This window comes from Akebia trifoliata, chromosome 8 (genome assembly GCF_017979445.1).
Source record: "Akebia trifoliata isolate Shusen 1 chromosome 8, ASM1797944v1, whole genome shotgun sequence".
Taxonomy (NCBI): Eukaryota; Viridiplantae; Streptophyta; class Magnoliopsida; order Ranunculales; family Lardizabalaceae; genus Akebia; species Akebia trifoliata.
This window is the reverse complement of record NC_141382.1, coordinates 49,463,445-49,482,076: the sequence shown is the minus strand read 5'-3', so window position 1 is coordinate 49,482,076 and position 18,632 is coordinate 49,463,445. Positions and strand designations below refer to the sequence as shown.

The window sequence follows — 18,632 nt, the reverse complement described above, 5'->3', positions numbered from 1 at the left end:
ATGTGCGATTCTTATGGTGAAGGAAAGGGCATTTAGCTCGTTTTATGTCGGTCGTTTGGACAAAACCTAGGTCAAGGTGCATATCTTCAGCTTGAAATCAGGTTATAGAGTGAGAGAGAGAGAGAGAGAGAGAGAGAGGCTAAAACCCATTCTCGTAGTTTGAGAGAAAAAAAGAATTGGAGGAGATGAAGAGCTATAATACAGAAGAAGAAGAAGAGGAGAGAAGAGATGATGAAGAAGATGGATTCTTGCCAAGTGATGGAGGGCCTCTTTCATTCACAATTCGAAGATGGCTTCAACAGCCAGTTTGGTCTCCATTCGTAATTACTGACGCTTTAGAGCCTCACCACCCAATTGTGTATGTTAATTCAGATTTTGAGCTCCTCACTGGCTACCAAGCCGAGGAAGTAATCGGTCGAAATTGGTACATTTTCTTCTTCTTCTTCTTCTTTTCAATTATATTTGCTTCATTTCTTTGCTATTTATTATTAGTGTTTGTTACAATTTGCCACTAACCAAATTATATCTATCTTACGCACATTGGGTTGCACTTATTTTCCATTCTTACGGCCTTACAATAATCACAAACTTGAATATCGCGGCATTTGCTTATGTTTTATAGGTTATATATAGCCTTAACTACAATGGTTACAAATGTTATTTTTGATGAACAAGTCTTTCCATTTGGCAAAAATTCCATCAACTCTTCTTCAACAACCTCAATCACACAACCCACACTCACCATGTCATCCTCCCCCTACCTAGACATGATGAAAGTCCGTCTACACGTGAGTGAGTCCGTAGAAAGCATTTTGCCTTGTTTTACACTTTCACACTGTCAAACTAACTCTCAACTCCACCCAACCTCTACTCCTTCCTTAGTGACACCTATAGCACCCAATACATCGTATCCTCAACCCATTACTAGTTTACTACACACCCTACCCCAACCGGCGATCCCATGGTAACCCATCAACAAGTTTGCACCCGCAAAATAAATAAATAAAAATTCCATTTGGTCTTTTCACAAGTTTATAATGCTCTTCTTAAGAATGGTACATGGTTTCTAGTACCCCAAAAACATCAACATAACCATGTCGGTTGCAAATGGATTTAAAGTTTCAGACAAAAGGCAGATGACACTATTAACCTCTACAAGGCCAAACTTGTAGCAAAAGGTTTTCACCAACAAGAAGGGGTTGATTATATTGGGACTTTTAGTCATATGGTTAAACCCACTACTATCTGTGTAGTGCTTACCCTTCTTGTTCAATTTAAGTGGCCTATCAAACAACTTGACGTCCACAACGCCTTTCTTCATGGAAACCTATAGAAAGAGGTTTATATGCAACAGCCTCCTACATTTGTTGACCCTAATTTTCCTAATCATGTGTGCTGTTTACTTAAAGAAATCAACAGACTGAAGCAAGCACCAAGTGCTTGGTATCATAATGGGGAACTCGTCGGCCGATCTTTACTCATTGATTCATCATCTTGGTGCCACGTTTGCAATGAAAGACTTGGGTGATCTACACTATTTTTTGGGGATTCATGTTCTTTGTAATCATCATGGGTTGTTTTTATCTCAAATCAAGTATATCATTGGCTTCCTACCAAAGTGACAATTTGATCTCATAAAACCCCAAAATACACCATTTCCTATTGGACATTGCATGACCAAATTTGACCCATTACCAAAAGTTACAGAATATCGGAGTCTCCTAGGTTCCCTTCAATATCTCGCATTGAAACGACCCAGCAATGGTTTTACTGTCAATCGAGTCTATCAATTCATGCATGCCCCTACAACACTACATTGGACAACTGTCAAATGAATCCTACGCTATCTTAAAAATACTCTTAATTATGGTATACTCCTCAGACCAATCACTGTGTAGTGTTGGGACTAAAACCCTATTCTGACTCTGATTGGGCGGGCTGCGATCATTGATGTTCCACAAGTGCGTTTTGCATATTTTTGGGTAACAACGTTGTCTCATGGAGGGCTAAGAAACAACCTACGGTTCCTCGTTTTGCACTGAGGCCGAATATTGCTCTCTCTCTCTCTCTCTCATAGAACTGCTGAATTCACTTGGCTATGTACTCTCCTAGTAGATCTTTCACATGTGTATTTGTTCTCCCCCAATCATATGGTGTGACAACATCAGTGCCATAGCACTCGCTACTAACCCTGTCTATCATGCTCGCACCAAACATGTAGAGATCGATCGACTATCACTGCATCCGTGAACATGTTGTAAGAAAAGCTATTGATGTCCATTAGGTCTCTACACAAGATCAAGTGGCTGATCTGTTAACAAAGGGCCTATCCATACAAAGGTTTCAATATCTACTTAACAACCTAACCATGGCAGATCTCCCGTCAGCTTGAAAAGAAGGAAGGGGGGGGGGGGGGGGTTTGAGTGTGCACATGCGCAGGATCTAACTCACAGCCAAAATTACTCTCTCATCCACTGCAAGAGGATGTGGTTTCATTCAGTTTTGTAAAGACTTCCCTTGTCACCATGAAGTGTAATTATCTGTAAATAACTGTATTCTCTGTAATATGATAAATAGTGATTTACCTCTCGAATTAATCATAAAGAGAGTCTTTTACATTACAAATTTTGTAAAGTATTTTTCATGCTGAATCATGGGCTTAGATATTTTCTAGATTTATGGAATTTTTACTTGATTATGAGCTCTAGATAACTCTATAAAACTGGGTTAACTTGTGATTTTATTTTCTCCTTTCAAGTGTAACGTCTTTAACATCCCAAACACTTTCTCGTTCCAGTCTTAAGTCAAGCATTGATGGTTAAAATGTAATTCAATTATTTTCTTTTTAACTCTTGTATTGCTCATCTAGCTAGAACATAATACTAGTACTGATATCCTGAGGTCTTATTTCAGCAGTTTTATGCAGTGTAGAGGGCCATTTGCTAAAAGGAGACATCCGTTGGTAAACACCACTGTAATTTCCGAAATGCAGAGATGTCTTACGGATGGGGTTGAATTCCAAGGTGATATATTGAACTTCAAGAAAGATGGTTCTCCATTGATGAACAGGTTGCAGTCCCCAATACATGGTGACAATGAAACCATTACCCATGTTATTGGCATCCAGTTCTTCACCGAAGCGAATCTTGATCTGGGTCCACTGCCTGGATCTTTAGTAAAAGAATCTTCCGAACGGTTCCATTCTGATCTTTCCTCGTACGGGCCTCCTTCTGGATATGGAAATGTTTGTTCTGATCATTATGGCATGTTTCAACTGAGCGATGAGGTCTTGTCTCACAAGATACTCTCACGGCTGATCCCAAGGGATATCGCATCGGTTGGTTCTGTTTGTAAGCGGCTCTATCAATTAACAAAGAACAAGGACCTGTGGAGAATGGTTTGCCAAAATGCATGGGGTAGTGAAACAATTCGTGTGATGAAGACGGTACCCAGTGCAAAATGACTGGGATGGGGTCGGCTGGCACGGGAACTAACCACTCTTGAAGCTGCAGCATGGAGGAAGTTAACTGTTGGAGGTACAGTGGAGCCCTCTCGTTGCAACTTTGGCGCCTGTGCCGTTGGAAACCGGGTGGATTTATTTGGTGGGGAAGGGGTGAACATGCAGCCAATGAATGACACATTTGTGTTGGATTTGAAATCTAGCCACCCAGAGTGGCAACATGTCAAAGTGAGCTCCCCACCCCCGGGACAGTGGGGTCACACTCTTTCTTGTGTAAATGGATCAGTCTTGGTCGTCTTTGGACGATGTGGAAAGCAGGGCTTACTCAATGACGTCTTTGTATTGGATTTGGATACACAGCATCCCGCATAGTGTGAAATCTCTGGATTGGCCCCACCACCCTCCAGATCATGGCACAGCGCGTGCATATTAGATGGCTCGAAGTTGGTAGTTTCTGGTGGTTGTGCAGATTCTGGGGTGCTTCTCAGTGACACCTTTGGTCTGGATCTCATGACAATGGAGAAACCTGTCTGGAGAGAGATACCCATGTCATGGACACCCCCTTCCAGGTTGGGACATACACTTTCTGTCTATGGTGGGCGGAAACTATTGATGTTCGGAGGTCTGGCCAAGAGTGGGCCTCTTCGACTCCGCTCAAGTGATGGATTCACGATGGATCTAAGTGAAGAGGAACCATGTTGGAGATGCGTAACTGGAAGTGGTATGCGTGGTGCTGGAAATCCAGCAGGTATAGCTCCTCCTCCTCGGCTGGATCACGTTGCAGTGAGTCTCCCTTGGGGTAGGATTCTGATTTTTGGTGGGTCAGTTGCTGGTCCTCACTCTGCCTCCCAGCTTTATCTCCTGGACCCAACTGATGAAAAACCAACCTGGAGGATATTAAATGTACCCGGGTGCCCCCCCAGATTCGCTTGGAGCCATAGTACGTGTGTTGTTGGAGGAATGAGGGCTATAGTTCTTGGTGGACAAACTGGGGAGGAGTGGATGCTGAGTGAGCTGTCTTTGGCAAGCTCAGTCTTGTGATTCAGAAGTGCACTGGTAAGTCATTTGGATGGAATTATTATTAATGATTTCAACATCAAATTTAATAACAATTTTGATGGATAGTTTTGATAAAATGGTGAAAACAAATAAGTTGGGCTGTGTAAAGTAGTCAAGAAATGGTTGTTTGTTGTACGATTAGCAATGTTTAGTGGTTGTGTTTGTTAGAATATCGTATGATATGTTACTGTGGTTAGAAGTCGTGAAATTATTGCTGTGCATGATGTATTTTCCTGTTACAGGTTCATGTAGCTGGATTGATCTGTTTTTGGGTGATGGAGTTTATCTTCACAAATCATGCTTGATCTGTTGATAGGAAAGGAGTTGATCTCACAGAATCATGAATGAAAATACCAAATATGCATTCTACCAGTATGGGTGTGTAGTGGGATACGGTCAGTAATATTCAGGTATATAGGTAAGTAATAGGGTTGCAACCTGGGCAGGCTAGCCCGAACTCAACGTAGGTTCAACCAGATTGATGGGCGAGCCTGGACAATTGAATATTATTAATGCGGCTTTGGTTTGGTATGATTTGTCTAAATATTCTCTCAATGATGTATTTGAAGGTTGTAAACAATTTTATTTACTAGTGCTCTTGTTTTTTATGTTTTTTTTTTAATATAAAATTTATTGCTAATCAAAATGAAATAAGTGTTATTCTACGAGCCCAACCTGACCAAATTGCACAAAATTTCCTCATTCGGGCTAACTTGTGCTCAATCCAATTTTAGAAGATCAAACTCGAGTTGAGCTTGGGTTAGTGAGCTTAGGCCCGATGGTTGGGTTGAGTTGAGCTCGGGTGATTCTCCTACTTAGGTTGATTCTGAGTTTACCCTCCAACCCGCCCAGGTTGCAGCCCTAGTTAGTGATAGTATTATCAAGTGGGATTTACTTTGTGAGTTCTTTCTGGAGAAAAGTGTAAGTTTCTTGTGAATATTTACTTTAACCTCGTCGTTTATCCTATCAATAATGATTTTTTGAAGCCCCCCTACGCTCCCATTACAACCGTAGATCATTTGCATTGGGATACACATAACCACAACATTTTATTATGTATCCCGAGGCAAATGATCTACGGTTCTGTGATAGGGGCGTATGTCAGAGGGGGTGCGTCAGATTATCATGACTCTTATCCTATATGATTGTGAACTTTGTTATTATCCATTTATTTATTTTGGTGGAATATGCTAAGAAATCGCAAAACAAAATCATTGTTTGGTTCTTAGTTATGCATGTTCAGTAGATTTGAGAGTTTTAGGATTAGGGTTTTTGTGGAGAAGAAGAAAAGAGATGAAGAGAGAGTTGTTTTATTCTCTCTCTCTCACTTATATATATTAACATCATAAGAGTGTTACTAATAACAAAAGAACCCTTGGAAGATTAGAAATAACCAAGAAATCCTTATAACAATTTCTACACTCCTCCTCAAGTTGGTGCATATATATTTTTCATGCCCCACTTGTTAACAATGCTATGAAAATGTAAACTACCCAGCCCCTTAGTAGTCAGCCAACTGATCTTCAGTTTGCACGAATGGAGTACAAATGTGTCCAGACTGCAACTTTTCTTTGATGAAGTGCCTATCTACCTCAATGTGTTTGGTTCTATCGTGTTGAACTGGGTTATGAGCAATACTAATGGCTGCCTTATTGTCACAATACAAACTCATCGGCCCATGAATAGGAAAGTTCAATTCGGTTAAGAGGATTTGAAGCTATAGAAGCTCGCACACCCCATGAGCCATATACCTAAATTCAGCTTCTGCACTGGATCTTGCAACCACTGTCTGTTTCTTACTTCTCCAAGAAACAAGATTACCCCCAACAAATGCGCAATATCCAGAGGTGGAACGACGATCTAACACTGATCCTGCCCAATCTGCATCTACGTAGGCTTCAACACGCAAACTACCATGACAAGCATATAATAAACTTTGTCCAGGAGTGGATTTTAAGTACCTTAGGATTCTATAAGCAACATCTAAATGAGTTGCAGTTGGTGCATGCATAAACTGGCTTACCACACTAACTGCATAAGCAATATCTGGGCGGGTTAAGGTGAGGTAAATAAGCCGGCCCACAAGTCTCTGATATCTCTCAACACCAATGGAGGGTTCACCATTAGATTCACGAAGCCTATGGTCTGACTCAATGGGAGTATCACAAGGCTTGCAACCCATCATACCTGTCTCATGAAGGAGATCCATAGCATACTTCCGCTGCGAGATGAAAATACCCTTCTTTGATCTAGCAACTTCAATCCCAAGAAAGTATTTCAATTGACCTAAGTCCTTAATCTCAAACTCCTTTGCTAACTGGTATTTTAATTTTTTCATTTCATCATAGTTATTACCAGTCACTACAATGTCGTCAACATAGACTATGAGAGCAATAATTTTCTCATTGGAATGTTTAATGAATAATGTGTGGTCAGCTTGAATGTTTAATGAATAGACTAGGAGACTGTTTCAAGCCATATAACGCTTTTTTCTTTAATGTATAGTATGGCCAATTTAGACCAAGCAAGGAAATTATGGCCATCTAGTTTCACTGTAGTGATCTGAAGATTATGAGCAATACTTTGAGGATTACTCATACTCCTTTCACCATTCAAAAACACATTCGAAGACTGACTAACCTCAGACATTGTAAAGAAACTTTCGAAAAAAAAAAAAAAAACAACAAACACCTTGAGAGCACGAAATACACTCCACTAGATACTTGAAGTTGATGTACACTTCACTCGATGGAGAAACACACTTATTATTCTCTTTAACAACACATGACAAGCATTAGAATATGGAGAACAAGTCAATCCATATAAAAAAATAACACAAGAGATCAAATTTGCATTAAAAACACCATTTTCAGCAAAAAAACAGAAAAGAGGTCCAAAGAAAAGATCACCGAAGCTTCAATATTTGACCAATCGATCAACGGTCACCACCATTAGATTCCTCATAAAAAAACGACCAAATTACTCAAGTCCAAACTCAGAAACAAGTAATCGAAATGAACAGACGGAGAGAAAATGACAGATCTTGAAATTTCGTCATTTTTGTTGATTTTTTACTAAAAACATCATAACTTGTTCAAAACAACTCCAAATCGTATGAAACTTGTTCAAAAAATTCTCTAAAATCACCCTCTCTTAGAAACAATCAGAAAAGATCAAAATATCCAACGAAAACAGCGTCAGATGACGTCAACACGCCGGCTGCTGACGTCATCAGACGCAGCAAGTAAGAGAGTCTTCTTGTCTCTCTCTTTTTTTTTTTAAATTTGTATCTAAGGTCCTTATTGATCTTGAGCTCTGATACCAAGTAGATTTGAGAGTTTTAGGATTAGGGTTTTTGTGGAGAAGAAGAAAAGAGATGAAGAGAGAGTTGTTTTATTCTTTCTCTCACTCATATATATATTAACATCATAAGAGTGTTACTAATAATAAAAGAACCCTTGGAAGATTAGAAATAACTAAGAAACCCTTATAAGAATTTCTACATGTTCACCAGTTAACTTCCGTCACATTTGCTCCTTAGTAATTATTTTGAAGATCCTATCTCACATTTGGGGTTAAGAATTAAGATTTCATGATTTTTCTTCGGTTTCTGCAAATAAGAGGGACAGGTCAAGCAACACTATGAAGCATTGTCAATCGCCACCCCGCTTGCCTATGCAGTATCATGTTACATGGTGTAGCCAAAAATAATCCTGATGGTAATTAATGACCGTCAATTTGGTTGATTTTTGGCTTATTTGGATTATCTAAGGTTGACTGATAAAGTGGTACCCCCACCGAGCTATACTGCATGGATGAGTGGAAATGGTGGTTTCTTCCTGTATTTGATAGATTGGCTTGAGTTTTGATTTAATACCCAAATGTAGGGGATTTTAAATTTTCTGAAAGAAAGCACAATTGCAGGTAGAGCACACATCAACCACGCATCCAAGTGGGCATGTATTTACTGTTTTACATGAATGACCCAAACTGGTGTACACCCATGGGGTTGGCCAAACAAATCCTGCTCCTCCATCATTCTGTCCAAAGCCAAATCTTTTGTTTAGTGAAATAGTGTTTATATTTGATTTCTCTATCTCTGTCCACGTTCTTTTGAGTTCTCTTGCTCTTTTAGAACTTTTAACTTGATTATTTCTTGTAATGGGGGGCTGTAATTGGCATTTGTTGAATAAAGCCCAAATCATCTGTCGACTTTTTCTTATTTTATTGTAGTTACTCCTACATTTATAATTCAATGGAGTCGATAATGAAATCGATTTACTCCATTGATTTAAAAAACTAAAAATAAAGAGATAATAGTAATAATAAAAGAATAAAAGAAAAAGGAACCCAGTAATCAGTGAGAAGACCAGATTGCAAGACATTGATTTCAGAGTTTAAGTTTCGACAACAAAAATAGAATGTGGAGATTATCAGGATTCATGAGTTGCCGATTTTGATGGTAAGTCATAGCTCAACAAAAATATGGGCCGGTACCGACCCAAAATTAGGTGTAGCCATAAAATTGCCTAATGTTTGGCGATTTTAACTATGGGCCAGTTTGGATTATTATTGAACAAAATTCAAGTGTAGCTATAAAACCTAATGTTATCAATTAGCTTATATTTTGAATAATGTATGCAATTCAAGGTTAGTTCTTGACTAGTTTGTATTTTAAGAAAAGGAAAAGGGAAGCCCTTAACTTTCATTTCTTTTTTTCCTTTTGCCCAGCTTGAATTGGTTTCAATTAATTGTTCCACCATTTTTTTTTTCATGCATTGCTAACAAAGTCTGTCTCCATCTTCAAGTATTTATCCCATCGTCATCATCATCATCATCTTCTTAAACCAAATATCATCATGATTAATTTCATATACTTTTAACAATAGTTGGGTGGTTTTGTGGACCCTATTTGTCATTTTCAGGAAATAAAAACTTCATAGATTTGGCTTCCATTCGTTTCCAAACTTCTGTAAGTAGATTACGTAATGCCTTCATTGACACAAACATAACATAGCAAACCCCACTTCTTCTTTTTTCCTTCAAATCAGTATCTGTTCATGCTGATCGTAACATTTTATCTTGAGCAACGATTGAGATTGTTTGTAATGATCCGAACATGAACCATGCAATCACGGAAGCTTGTGTGACATGATCACGTTCTATGCTACCTTGCAGTTACATGTCCTCCTCAAGGTTTGGTTGCACTTGACGGTCGCATTTCATTACACCATTCTCTCATGTATTTTAGGTAGAGAAAAACAACGATCCACATGCAGCACATGTACAAATTGTTATCTATAATTCATTGTAGCCGCCTAATGTTAGTGAAGATACAGTCAATCCTGAATTGTTTGTTTGTTTTTTTGTTTTTGTTTTTTTCATTTTTTTGGGGACTAAGCTTTAATGACTGATTCTGACTAAAATGGTTTTTTTTTTTTAAAAAAACTGGAAAGATATTTAAAAAATTTAGTTCAATGCAATGGGTTTGGAAATGTTTGTTCTGATCTTTACTCATATGAGCCTGTTTCATCTGGATATGAAAATGTTTGTTCTGATCTATGTAGCATTTTCAACTGAGCGATGAGGTCTTGGCTCAAAAGATACTCTCATGGCTAACTCCAAGAGATATCACATCTGTCGGTTCTGTGTGCAAGCGGCTCTATCAATTAACAAAGAACAAGGACCTGTGGAGAATGGTTTGCCAAAATGTATGGGGTAGTGTGACAACTTGTGTGTTAGAGACGATGCCCAGTGCAAAAAGACTGGTTTGGAGCCGGCAGGCAAGGAACTACCCACTCTCGGTTTTCTTTTCTTATGACCATTTTTACAAGGAATTCATATTTGCTTGTACAAGATGCAGACCAAGCTGTTCAGATTCAGAATTTTCTCCATGGCCAAACAGATCTTTCAATATTTGTTTAACTCCTGTCGTGAACAAATATCTTCTTTACATGAAGAATTAAGAGTAGAGGGAGGGTTGTGGACTTGTGATTTATCTTTCTGAGGTACAATTGAATACGTAGCTGGTGTCACCCTCAAATGCATCTGTTGCACTTGTCTGTGGATTCCTTTATCCATCAGCACGATGGATCTCGGCTAAGAGCATAGATGGAAGTCTATTTCCATGTCATGTAAGCATTCATAGTCCTTGTACTAACATATGTCTAATGTGAACTTTATCTATGATTAATTCGTGTATTGGTTTTCGCTATTTTGTTTCAATCTTATTTGTAAGTATTAGGGTATTTGTTATGCTCCTCGAGAGATGCTAAGTGTGCTTGTTCCCCTATGCTCTTCTGCTCTATGGGTCATACCTAGTAGATTTTTATGTCGAAACTACTCTAAAACTGTTCAGATAATCATAACCACTTGCAATGTAGACGGACTTGGATCACTTTTGGTATTTTTTAAGTTTTAACCATTTCTAAATGATGATTCAAGTGTTTGATCTCTTCTTTGATTAAATAGGAAAAACACAATCCCTGGTATAGGGAGCCATCTTGATCTTCTTGCAATTTCATTATTTTGCATCTCACAACAGCTAAATAGCAATGGACCTCATGAAGTTCTTCTTTCTTGGTTGATGGTCCCATGGACCCCATGAAGATTAGTATAAGTTAGCATAAAACAATGGTAACTGTACAAGATGGTTGTCAATTTCTTGGCTGGCTTCATGGTCTCATCATGACAAAGAATATATACTGTTTTTGGCATATGCTTTGGTACCTAGTGAGCATCATAGTAATTTAAACATGAATCAAGAAACTTTGCAAAGCTTTTACCGCTGAACATGCTATAGATGTCAAAATAATATTTAAAATATGTAATAAATCTGATTGATCCATGGAATTGGGCAGTAAGACAAGTTAATTTCCTTGAGAGAAGATATAAAACTAGATAGACATGTTAACGGCCCAAGTATTTGATATAAAAACATAGATGGTGATTGCATTCTATAGAAAAACCATTGTCCTTGTTTCGAACCACTTTCCCCCTAAATCCTCACTCTCCTTCACATAAACAATCTAAGCTTTTTAGTCTCCAGCAATTTTCTGCATCTCTTGGGAAATGTCGAATAACGACACACCAGTTATTACTGCAATCCTGGGTATGCTTTGTCTCAGGTTTTCAAATTTGGTTTCTTATTTAGTTTTCTTCATTGGGTTTGACAATTCACTTAGAAAATCGTCATTGTTTTCTTTTTCATCTGCAATAATCATTTTTATAATGATCGTTATTGTCGCTGTCATATGCTGCAAAAGAGCTCAGCGAAGAACCAACATAGTTATTCCAGATTTGAGCTTTTTGACCTTATACATAGACAAATTCCTAAACGACATGGACAGAGAGAAACACATCAAATTTTCCTCTCAACAACTTAGGATTGCTACCAATATAGTTATTCCAGATTCGAGCTTTTTGACTTTAAACATGGACAAATTCCTAAACGACATAGAAAGAGAGAAACCCATCAAATTTTCCTCTCAACAACTTAGGATTGCTACCAATAACTTCAGCCATTTGTTGGGTGCAGGTGGTTTCGGTGCAGTTTATAAAGGAATTTTCCCCAACAGAACACTGGTGGCAGTAAAGATATTAAATGGCAGCTCCGATAAGAGAATCGAGGAGCAGTTCATAGCAGAAGTGAGTACCATTGGAAGAACGCATCACTTTAATTTGGTTCGACTCTATGGTTTCTGTTTCGAGAGAAACTTGCGAGGTCTTGTTTATGAGTACATGGAGAATGGCTCACTTGACAGGTTATTATTTCAAGGAAATGTGACCATAGACTTTGAGAAGCTTAATGAGATTGCGGTTGGGACGGCCAAAGGGATTGCCTACTTACATGAAGAGTGTCCACAGAGAATTATTCATTATGACATAAAGCCGGGAAATATTCTATTGGATGCAAGATTTAACCCGAAAGTTGCCGATTTCGGGTTGGCAAAACTATGCAATAGGGAGAAGACCCATGTGACCATGACAGGAGGAAGGGGGACACCGGGGTATGTGGCACCAGAGCTCTGGATGCCCTTTCCTATAACTCCAAAGTGTGATGTATATAGCTTTGGAATGCTTTTATTTGAGATCGTTGGAAAGAGGAAGAATCTCGATGTTAATGTTCCAGAAAGCCAGGAGTGGTTCCCAAAATGGGTGTGGAAGAAGTATGAAAATGGAGAATTGGGGGAGATCATGGTGGTTTGTGGGATTGAAGAGAAAGATAGGGAGAAGGCAGTCAGGATGGAGATTCCAACACCCATGAACCCATTTCAACACTTAGCTGTAGGGACTCCTTGTCCTGAGCCACATGCTTCTTCGACATGGACACAGAGCGGATTTGACTCGGGTTCCTCTGAAATGCATATAGGATCTTCTTATAAATGTTCAGCCCCTGTCATGAAGAAGTATGAAATTGAAATGGCTTCTACATGAGGTTGGTGAGGGAAGATTTTTCTTTGTTTTATCGTCTAAAAAATGTTGTTATTGTACAGATCTGTTCTCAAGTATGTTACATCGGCATTTTCTTTCTCTAAAACAAATCATTTAATCATTAATAATTCCATTTTTTTTTTACACATTTTATTAATAAGAAGAGAAGAACAAAATATGATCCACCTTACCAAATTGGGGAGTATATGAAGATATAATTCTTGGATTTCAAATAGAAACATACAAACAATTTGAATTTCTTCCTGATGAACTAACTAGCTAGATTGTATCTTGAACACCCTTTTTAGTGGGACAGAATAAGATATTTCAGAAGCATCTCCTGATGATATAAAACTTGAGACTCCACTGTTTCCGCTCAACACCATTAAATACACCCCCGACTCCAGATATTGAAATGGTTTTGGAGGTGAGGGAATTTCGTCTTCCCCCTCCAACATCTTTACTACAGTGCTCATCATAGGTCTTGATTTAAAAAAATAAATGAAGAGATAATAGTAATAAATAAATAAAAGGAACCCAGTAATCAGTGAGATGACCAGATTGCAAGCCATTGCTTTCTGAGTTAAAGTTTTGACAGCCAAAATAGAATGTGGAGATTATCAGGATTCAGGAGTTGCCGATTTTGATGGTAGGTCGTAGCTCAACAAAAATATCGGTCGGCTTGGATTATAACCGATCCAAAATTGCGAAATGTTGGGCGATTTTAAATATGGGCCGGTTTGGATTATTATTGAACAAAATTCAAGTGTAACTATAAAACCTAATGTTAGCAATTAGCTTATATTTTGAATAATGTATGCAATTCAATGTTAGTTCTTGATTAGTTTGTATTTTAAGAAAAGGAAAAGGAAAGCCCTTAACTTTCTTCTTTTTTTCCGTTTGCCCAGCTTGAATTGGTTTCATTTAAATGTGTTTCAGAAAGGCAAAAGTAGAATCACTTTTGCCCAGCTTGAATTGGTTTCAATTAATTGTTCCACCATCTTTTTTCATGCATTGCTAACAAAGTCTCCATCTTCAAGTATTTATCCCATCGTCGTCATCATCATCATCATCATCATCTTTTTAAACTAAAAATCATCATGATTAATTTCATATACTTTTAATATTAGTTGGTTGGTTTTGTGGACCCAATTTGTCATTTTCAGAAAAAAACAACTTCATAGATATGACTTTCATTCGTTTCCATACTTCTGTAAGTAGATTACATAATTCTTTCATTGACACAAACCTAACATAGCAAACCCCACTTCCTCGGTTTTTCTTCAAATCTGTATTTGTTCATGCTGATCCAAACATCTTCTCTTGATCAACGATTGAGATTGTTTGTAATGATCTGAACATGCACCATGCAATCACGGAAGCTTGTGTGAAATGGTGACGTTCTATGCTACCTTGCAGTTACATGTCCTCCTCATGGTCTGGCTGCACTTGAAGGTCGCATTTCATTACACACCATTCTCTGATGTCTTTACAGTAATCCAAAACAACGATCCACATGCAGCACATGTACAAATTATAACCTATAATTCATTGTAGCCGCCTAATGTTACTCAAGATACAATCAATCCTGAATTGTTTGTTTTTTTTTTTACCCCCATTTTTTTGGGGACTAAGCATTAATGACTGAATCTGACTAAAATGATATAAAAAAGAAAAAGAAAAAGGAAGGATATTTAAAAAATTTACTTCAATGCAATGGGTTTGGAAATGTTTGTTCTGATCTATGTGGCATGTTTCAACTGAGTGATGAGGTCTTGGCTCAAAAGATACTCTCATGGCTAACTCCAAGAAATATCACATCTGTTGTTTCTGTGTGCAAGCGGCCCTAAATTAACAAAGAACAAGGACCTATGGAGAATGGTTTGCCAAAATGTATGGGGTAGTGTGACAACTTGTGTGTTAGAGGCGATGCCCAGTGCAAAAAGACTGGTTCTGGAGCCGGCAGGCAAGGGAACAAACCACTCTCAGTTTTCTTTTCCTATGACCGTTTTTACAAGGAATTCATATTTGCTTGTACAAAATGCAGACAAAGCTGTACAGATTCAGAATTTTCTACACGGCCAAACGGACCTTTCAATATTTGTTGAACTCCTGTCTTGAAGAAATATCTTCTTTACATGAAGAATTATGGGTAGAGGGATGGTTGTGGACTTGTGGTTTATCTTTGTGAGGTACAATTGAATACATAGCTGGTGTCACCCTTAAATGCATCTGTTGCACTTGTCTGTGGATTCCTTTATCCATCAACACAGATGGATCTCTGCTAAGAGCACAGATGGATCTCTGGAAGTCTATTTCCATGTCATGTAATCATACATAGTCCTTGTATTAACATATGACTAATGTGAACTTTGTCCATGATTAATTCATGTATTGGTTTTCGCTATTTCGTTTCAATCTTATTTGTAAGTATTTGGGTATTTGTTATGCTTCTCGAGAGATGCTAAGTGTGCTTGTTCCCCTATGCTCTTCTGCTCTATGGATCATACCTAGTAGATTTTTTTTTTTTTTTAAAGTATAACATATTGATCAAAGAGGGCAAACAAGAAACAAAGAGGCCGAGATAGCCTCAAGAAAAGTAACAAAGAAAAGAAAAAAACAACATCAGTGATTACATAAAGAATGCCATCCAAAAACAAAATCATCAAAAGTAGTTCCTGCGAACTCTATATTCTGCTTAACTCTATGGTGAAACTACTCTAAAACTGTTCAGATAATCATAACCACTTGAAATTTAGACGGACTTGGATCACTTTTGGTATTTTTAAGTTTTAACCATTTCTAAATGATGATTCAAGTGTTTGATCTCTTCTTTGATTAAATAGGAAAAATACAAGCCCTGGTATTGGGAGCCATCTTGATCTTCTTGCAATTTCATTATTTTGCATCTCACAACAGCTAAATAGCAATGGACCTCATGAAGTTCTTCTTTCTTGATTGATGGTCCCATGGACCCCATGAAGATTAGTATATGTTAGCATAAAACAATGGTAAGTGTCCAAGATGGTTGTCAATTTCTTGGCCGGCTTCATGGTCTTATCATTGATGAAGAATATATGCTGTTTTTTGGCATATTCTTAGGTACCTAGTGAGCATCATAGTAATTTAAACATGAATCAAGAAACTTTGCAAAGCTTTTACTGTTGAACATGCTACAGATGTCAAAATAATACTTAAAATATGTAATAAATGTTATTGATCCATGGAATTGGGCAGAAGACAAGTTAATTTCCTTGGGAGAAGATATTACTCTAGATAGACGCGTTAACGACCCAAGTATTTGATATAAAAACATAGATGAAGATAATGGTGATTGCAGTCTATAGAAAAACCATTGTCCTCGTTTCGAACCACTTTCCCCCTAAATTCTCTCTCTCCTTCACAGAAACAATCTAAGCTTTTTAGTCTCCAGTGATCTTCTGCATCTCTTGGGAAATGTCGAGTAACGAAGCACCAGTTATTGCTGCAAGCCTGGGTAAGCTTTGTCTCAGGTGTTCAAATTTGGTTTCTCATTTAGTTTTCTTCATTGGGTTTGACAATTCACTTAGAAAATCATCATTGTTTGTTAATTGTTTTCTTTTTCATCTGCAGTAATCATTTTTATAAAGATCGCTATTGTCACTGTCGTATGCTGCAAAAGAGCTCAGCGAAGAACCAACATAGTTATTCCAGACTCGAGCTTTTTGACTTTAAACATGGACAAATTCCTAAATGACATGGAAAGAGAGAAACCTATCAAGTTTTCCTCTCAACAACTTAGGATTGCTACCAATAACTTCAGCCATTTGTTGGGTGCAGGTGGTTTTGGTGCAGTTTATAAAGGAATTTTCACCAACAGAACACCGGTGGCAGTAAAGATATTAAATGGTAGCTCTGATAAGAGAATCGAGGAGCAGTTCATAGCAGAAGTGAGTACCATTGGAAGAACCCATCACTTTAATTTGGTGCGACTCTATGGTTTCTGTTTCGAGAGAAACTTGCGAGGTCTTGTTTATGAGTACATGGAGAATGGCTCACTTGACAGGTTATTATTTCAAGGAAATGTGACCATAGACTTTGAGAAGCTTAATGAGATTGCGGTTGGGACGGCCAAAGGGATCGCCTACTTACATGAAGAGTGTCCACAGAGAATTATTCATTATGACATAAAGCCGGGAAATATTCTATTGGATGCAAGATTTAACCCGAAAGTTGCCGATTTCGGGTTGGCAAAACTATGCAATAGGGAGAAGACCCATGTGACCATGACAGGAGGAAGGGGGACACCGGGGTATGCGGCACCAGAGCTCTGGATGCCCTTTCCTATAACTCCAAAGTGTGATGTATATAGCTTTGGAATGCTTTTATTTGAGATCGTTGGAAAGAGGAAGAATCTCGATGTTAATGTTCCAGAAAGCCAGGAGTGGTTCCCAAAATGGGTGTGGAAGAAGTATGAAAATGGAGAATTGGGGGAGATCATGGTGGTTTGTGGGATTGAAGAGAAAGATAGGGAGAAGGCAGTCAGGATGATTATGGTTGCTCTCTGTTGCGTTCAATATCGAGCCGAGTCAAGGCCATGGATTAGTCTTGTGGTGAAGATGTTAGAAGGAGAGATGGAGATTCCAACACCCATGAACCCATTTTCACACTTAGCTGTAGGGACTCCTGGTCCTGAGCCACATGCTTCTTCGACATGGACACAGAGCGGATTTGACTCGGGTTCCTCTGAAATGCATATAGGATCTTCTTATAAATGTTCAACCCCTGTCATGAAGAAGTATGAAATTGAAATGGCTTCTTCATGAGGTTGGTGAGGGAAGATTTTTCTTTGTTTTATCGTCTAAAAAATGTTGTTATTGTACAGATCTGTTCTCAAGTATGTTACATCGGCATTTTCTTTCTCTAAAACAAATCATTTAGTTATTATCTGAATCATTATTAATTCCTGTTTTTTTTTTTTTTTTTTTTTACATTTTATTAATAAGAGAAGAACAAAATATGATCCACCTTACCAAATTGGGGATTATATGAAGATATAATTCCTGGATTTCAAATAGAAACATACAAACAATTTGAATTTCTTCCTGATGAACTAACTAGCTAGATTGTATCTTGAACACCCTTTTTAGTGGGACAGAATAAGATATTTCAGAAGCATATCCTGATGATATAAAACTTGAGACTCCACTGTTTCCGCTCAACACCATTAAATGCACCCCCGACTCCAGATATTGAAATGGGTGTTTGGAGGTGAGGGAATTTTGACTCCCCCCTCCAACATCTTTACTACAGTGCTCATTATAGGTCTTGATTTTAAAAAATAAATACAGAGATAATAGTTATAAAATAAAATAAAAGGAACCCAGTAATCAGTGAGAAGACCAAATTGCAAGACGTTGCTTTCTTAGTTAAAGTTTTGACAGCCAAAATAGAATGCAGAGATTATCTGAATTCAGGAGTTGCCGATTTTGATGGTAGGTCGTAGCTCCACAAAAATATTGGTCGGCTTGGATTATAACCGATCCAAAATTAGGTGTAGCCATAAAATTGCGTAATGTTTGGCGATTTTAAATATGGGCCGGTTTGGATTATTATTGAACAAAATTCAAGTGTAGCTATAAAACCTAATGTTAGCAATTAGCTTATATTTTGTAAAATGTATGCAATTCAAGGTTAGTTC

At 38.0% G+C, this 18,632-nt stretch overlaps 2 protein-coding genes and 1 pseudogene across 4 annotated transcripts; all 3 read left to right on the top strand.

Annotated features, from left to right (window-relative positions):
* On the top strand, nucleotides 1-16,879 carry LOC147397491 (adagio protein 1-like; annotated as a pseudogene). Its single transcript, XR_015180256.1, has 4 exons — nucleotides 1-424; nucleotides 2,914-4,516; nucleotides 4,762-10,653; nucleotides 16,772-16,879. The product of XR_015180256.1 is annotated as an adagio protein 1-like (transcript).
* LOC147397492 (rust resistance kinase Lr10-like) lies at nucleotides 10,661-15,252 on the top strand. 2 transcript variants are annotated; one of them, XR_015180257.1, is made up of 3 exons: nucleotides 10,661-12,956; nucleotides 14,794-14,918; nucleotides 15,000-15,252. XR_015180257.1 is itself a non-coding variant. In XM_086449186.1 (2 exons), exon 1 carries the CDS (start codon nucleotides 11,591-11,593, stop codon nucleotides 12,953-12,955), a length of 1,365 nt encoding a protein of 454 aa, XP_086305312.1. In that variant the 5' UTR covers nucleotides 10,661-11,590; the 3' UTR covers nucleotide 12,956; nucleotides 14,794-15,252. The 2 variants fall into 2 exon arrangements, 1 of the variants encoding a protein (XP_086305312.1); XM_086449186.1 differs by having other exon boundaries at nucleotides 14,794-15,252.
* Nucleotides 15,349-17,844, top strand: LOC147397490 (rust resistance kinase Lr10-like). Its single transcript, XM_086449187.1, has 2 exons — nucleotides 15,349-16,448; nucleotides 16,565-17,844. Exons 1-2 carry the CDS (start codon nucleotides 16,409-16,411, stop codon nucleotides 17,755-17,757), a joined length of 1,233 nt encoding a protein of 410 aa, XP_086305313.1. The 5' UTR covers nucleotides 15,349-16,408; the 3' UTR covers nucleotides 17,758-17,844.
* The last annotated feature ends 788 nt before the right edge of the window (nucleotides 17,845-18,632 follow it).

Bases quoted from the DNA above. Each gene is read 5' to 3' on its own strand.
- LOC147397492 (XM_086449186.1), top strand. From the start codon at position 11,591: ATGTCGAATAACGACACACCAGTTATTACTGCAATCCTGGGTATGCTT.
- LOC147397490 (XM_086449187.1), top strand. From the start codon at position 16,409: ATGTCGAGTAACGAAGCACCAGTTATTGCTGCAAGCCTGG. The intron at 16,449-16,564 runs GTAAGCTTTGTC...TTTCATCTGCAG, and splicing joins AGTTATTGCTGCAAGCCTGG to TAATCATTTTTATAAAGATC.